The sequence below is a fragment of the Octopus bimaculoides genome, chromosome 4, assembly GCF_001194135.2.
Source record: "Octopus bimaculoides isolate UCB-OBI-ISO-001 chromosome 4, ASM119413v2, whole genome shotgun sequence".
Lineage (NCBI taxonomy): Eukaryota > Metazoa > Mollusca > Cephalopoda > Octopoda > Octopodidae > Octopus > Octopus bimaculoides.
The window spans coordinates 79,304,029-79,309,272 of NC_068984.1; the positions used below are offsets into that span (position 1 = coordinate 79,304,029).

At 36.7% G+C, this 5,244-nt stretch overlaps 1 protein-coding gene across 2 annotated transcripts in view; it reads left to right on the forward strand.

Moving 5' to 3' along the window:
- The window catches only part of LOC106883964 (beta-1,4-N-acetylgalactosaminyltransferase bre-4), a 1,180,207-nt gene that overhangs the window by 207,980 nt on the left and 966,983 nt on the right, over positions 1-5,244 (forward strand). For both annotated transcript variants that reach the window (XM_052967162.1, XM_052967161.1), the window contains exon 2: positions 2,512-2,753. In XM_052967162.1, coding sequence (XP_052823122.1) covers positions 2,512-2,753 — 242 coding nt within the window. The remainder of the gene's footprint in view (positions 1-2,511; positions 2,754-5,244) is intronic.

Sequence of the window (5,244 nt, forward strand, 5' to 3'; positions counted from 1 at the left end):
ACTTCATAAACCAAGTGGCACTAGATTGAGTTCCCTCATGCTAAGTCTTCTATTATAGTGGCAGGCCAGTTAGTGTCTTGTGGGTGAATTTGGTAAACAGAAGTTATGTGGAAATCCATTACATCATCATCATCATCATTCGGGTGTGGTTGTGTGGTAAGAAGCTTGCTACATGACCACATGGTTCTGGGTTCAGACTCATTGCATGGCACCTTGAACAAGTGTTTTCTACTATAGCCTATAGCCTCATGCTCACCAAAGCCTGGTGACTGGATTTGGTAGATGGAAACTGAAAGAAGCTTGTTGTATATATTTGTGTGTGTGTATGTGTGTGTGTGTGTAAAACTATATGTATTTGTCCCCCATCACCAATTGACAACCAGTGTTGGTATGTCTACATCCCTGTAACTGTTCGGCAAAAGAGACCAATAGAATAAGTACCGGATTTACAAAAAATAAGTACTGGGGTTGATTCATTCAATTAAAGATTCTTCAAGGCGGTGCCCCAGCATGGCCACAGTCTAATGATTGAAACAAGTAAAATGAATTTTTATTTGCGTGCATAGTAACCCCAGTTGCTAGCCGTGAGCTATAGAATCATTTTTTCCAGCTTATTGAACTGCGATATGGGAAAAATTTACAGCCTTCCATTCCAATAAACTACTATTGTTCCTGAAAGTTATTTTTTATACCTTCAACAGACTGCTTGAAGCTTACTAACTTCCTACACTTGGATCTTTGGATCTTACCTTTACATATCATTATATAACAAAACAAGAAACAATTTGATCCCTTGCTATCCAAGATTCCAGATGAACCAATATCAAGGCAGGAAACTCAAAAGAGGGCAGTAGTATCGAACTCCCCCCTTCACCCAAAGCCAATCCCATAGAATTGGCCAATTAAAAGGTGATTATACTGGCAGTGCCCCAGCATGGCCACAGCCACAAGGCTGAAACATATAAAAGAATAAAAGAGTATATAAGATAATTACAATGTGTATGAAGATTAGTTCATCTGCATGCGCATGCATAAATTTATTACCTCCACCAAGGAAAGAGGTTGTTTTTATCAGCGTCAGTTTGTCTGTCTGTCCGTCTGTGTGTAAAATAACTCAAAAAGTTGTAAACGGTATTTGATAAAACTTGCAGAAAAAGTTGGTAATGGCATAAGGAACAGATGATGAAATTTTGGTGGTCATCCGGAAATTTTTATGGGCTCTTGAAGGATTTTTCATTTGTTATATTTACTTTACATGAAGTATTACAATGTTACATTCTTGTAAACACGTTCATCGTTTCCATGTAACCTATGGTGGCGTTGCTGTTTCCAAAGTTTATTTTCATTTCTCTATTAGTAATTTTACTCACGTATCTATCTTAAAATGAGCTGCTTGGCGGAGGTCTGTGGAGGATGACATGACATGCCTTGACTATTGGGATTGATTCAAAAAGCTCAGGCTTTGCTCCCTCCACTGCTGCTGTGAGCTCTATATCATCTGTATGATGTGGAAAATATTCCATCAACATTGCCCATCTTTAAAATTCATCCAAGGCTTGGCCCCCGTGCCATCCGTCCACTACAGAAATGTTTGTGTCGTGTCACAACACTATGACAGAACTATTTCACCTCAATTGGCCTTGCTCTCTGCAGCATTGTGCCAAACACATAAGGAGGAAAGTGACTTCACTGCATTCAAGCGATCCCTAGATGATTACCCCCAACAAATACCAGATAAACCATCCACACACAGATATATCTCTGAAACAATAACCCTCTGCTTGAATGGGCTATGGTTTCCCAAGCTGACTGTGTATCTCTTCCAGGTGGTGATATTAAATTAGACATGGCCTGAGTCAACTTCAGCTGAAACTTATCTAAGTAATCTAATCTATGCTGTAACCTTTTAATTAAAGAATGGCAATGAGGGTAGAGGCTGATATCTTAACATTTCTGATGGTCTTAAGTATAAAAAAAATTACTAAAAATTTATATAGAACTACATTCAGAGTATGTCAATAAGCTATTGTGTTTAGACCTGGTTTCTATCCTCAAACTGTTCCATTTTGTAGATGCAATTTTTTTTTTTTTTTAATAAAGCACTCCGAAATTAGAGAAATCAAAAATCTGCAACAATCTCAGTCCCATGAGTATTGGATAATGGATTTTCAACTGTATAAAGAAACTGATTGTGGTGATTGTAGTTTTGACGGTGATTGTGGTGAAAGCAGAGACAGTGTTGATGATGACGATGGTTGAGATAAGAATGGGAGGAGGTTATGTTTTTGCCGGCGTTAGTTTAGGAAATTGGGCGATTTTCAGCATGAGTGTATATGGGCAGAAATGAGCTGCTTGGCGGAGGTCTGCGCTCTCCAAATGCTTTTCTAGTTGACTTTATTTACATAAATTTATTTCTTTTGATTGATTAATGGGATTATAAATTAATCACATTACATCATAAATCTAATAAATGAATAAATAATTAATTATTCATTTATTTATTTCTTGCAGAGGGAAAAATGTTGGTGAATTTCAATCTTTCCGGAGATGTACAGGTGAATAATATTAAACTGATGAACCCTGGCTTGAGATCTGGAGGTACTTGGAAACCTACACATTGCATATCACGGCACCGTGTAGCCATTATAATTCCTTATCGAGACAGGCATCAACATCTTTTGACATTACTTTATCACCTGGTACCAATGCTTCGAAGACAACAACTGGATTTCCGGATTTTTGTTGTCGAACAAGTAAGTGATTATGTTTCATTTTTGCAATATTTTCCTTCATTCTTTATTACCATGTTTTTTTTTGGCAAACAAGTCGGAATACTATTATGTGGTGTAAACATTCAAACATCAACATTATCTTTCCAAATCTTGCTGCATTTCACATGGAATTTTTGGTCCTCCAAAGTGACTTGGTTGTTTAATCCTTTAGCATTCAGATTTCTTTATCAAAATTAATGCTAATTTATTCACGTTGTTTTGAATTTATCATGTATTATCTCATAGCTTCAAGATTTCAATGATGTGATTGTCTTTATTCAGAATGACATTTTAGGGTAGGTGTGTAAAGCTGGATCTGGCCAGTTTGAAAGTAAAACAGGTAGAATATTTGAGTCAGATAAAGCTGAGATTTAAATGTTGCGACTGTTTACTTTCAGCGTGACAATTTTTGACTGTAAGTTTCGATCAAAATATTCAATTTGTATGCCAGAAAATATGCCATGTTAACTTGTTATTTTTTTATATTGAGATGGTTATTTTTACAGTTGTTTCGTTGATGTCTTTGTTAATGACAATAATCTTTGTCATTAACATCGTTGTCATTAACATCATTGATGTCTTTGTTAATGACAATGATCATGTAATCGCTGTTATTGTTAATGTATCATAGCTGTTAAGGCAGTGAATTGGCAAAATGGTGAGAGCATAAGATAGAAATGGCTTTGGAAGTATTAGTTCCAACCCTCCATGCTCTGTTTGAATTCAAATCCTACAGAGACCAACTTTTCTTTTCATTTTTTCAGGATCTGATAAATATAATATTAGTCCCAGGTAGGAATACTGGGTTATCCCACCACCTACCTTTAACAAGGCAAGGCAAGTAGAGCTCCTCTATCTAACAGCTATAGTGAAAGAGGTTATGTGGTAGACAAGATGGAAGAATTGAAGGAAGATGCCTTCCTCTTCAGCCAAGCCCTTGCCGACCGTGTTAAAGTTCCACTTGGGAAGGAAAGTGAAGGTGGAGGAGTGCTACCTCCCAGTGAATTTGTGAAAAGATGAGTAGCTATGGCAAAAATAGTTAGAGCGAATGGTCCCACTCTAAGCATGTGCTTGTAGATTGGCTATATTACCCAAATCACCACACAACCAGTGAAACTACAACTTCAAGTAAAGTAACCACATCACATACAGGATTTGATTGATGTGGGAGAAAAATAAGGCAGGGAAGTTGAATCGATCATAGTTGTTATTTTTGTCTTGTCTGGTATTAAAGAAATGAAATAGAACCCATGACTCTTTACAGAACCCCCGAAATAGGTGAAGGAATTTATCTTCAAACCAGAATCCAGGTTCAAATGCTTTCAACAGATAAGATACTTAGGGTGCCTGCTGGTGGTATTAAACCAGCTGACAAATTGAGTCTATCACCCCATAATTAAGCCAAAGCTGGACTTGAACTCAAAATGCAAAGAGCTAGAAGAAATATCACAAAGCATCCAGTGTGACATGTCTACTGCTCCGCCAATCCACCACCTCGTATTGGTCCTTTGTGTTTCATTGAACCCAAAAGGATAAAAGACCTGATTGACCCTGGCACAATTTGAACCCAGAATGTCAGAAGATATACAATGAGCCATTGTTTGTCGTGTTCTAACACAGCCAATTCACTGTCATATATTTGTTGTTTGATGCCACAGGATTTTCTTTTTTCTGGGGGTGGGGGTCACAAATTGAATCGATTTTCAGTTATTTGGCCAAAATCAAACTTTTGACCAACAAGATTCATTTATAAGGATGTTTAATGAAAGAAAAAAGAAGTAAAAAATAAATGTCAATTGGCCACTCCTCTGTGAGACATGTGGCCATTGTAAGAATTTAAAGCTGTTATTGGGAGCAGAGCTTTTGATTTAGGGTAGGGATCAGTGGAGTTTGTCATGAACAGGGCCACTGTGTTGCAAAGGTAGGGAAAGGAAACTGTTCGTGAAAGTGGAGACTGTAACGAAGTGTTGAAAGAATCACAGGAAGTATAAGATTATGAATTTCAAGTGGTTGTAAGGAGTATAGGTTATTGAGTTGAGGAAACTGTAAGGAGTATACAGTTCTGGAGTTAAGACTCATGTAAAGAGTATATCATCATAAAGACTTGGTAGTTGTAAGAAGTGTATGGTTGAAGATTTGAGTCAAGCTATGGACTATGTATAGGAGTGTGAGTTTATAGAGATGTATTTGTTCACAATTGTATATAACTGTAGAGTTAAGGTACTCCAATAAGGTACCAGTGCTGTGCTGTTCAGCCTTGTGTAAATTTATGTAAGCCTTGTGTTATTTATCGCACATAATCATCTATATATAATTTGGTACAAAACAACTGCAACCAATATTAAACTTATGCTATATTGATATCTTCATCTTCTTGTTTTATATGTGTGTGTGTGTGTGTGTGTGTGTACTTATGTGTGTGTTTGTGTGTGTGAGTGTGTGTATATATATATATATATATATATATATATAT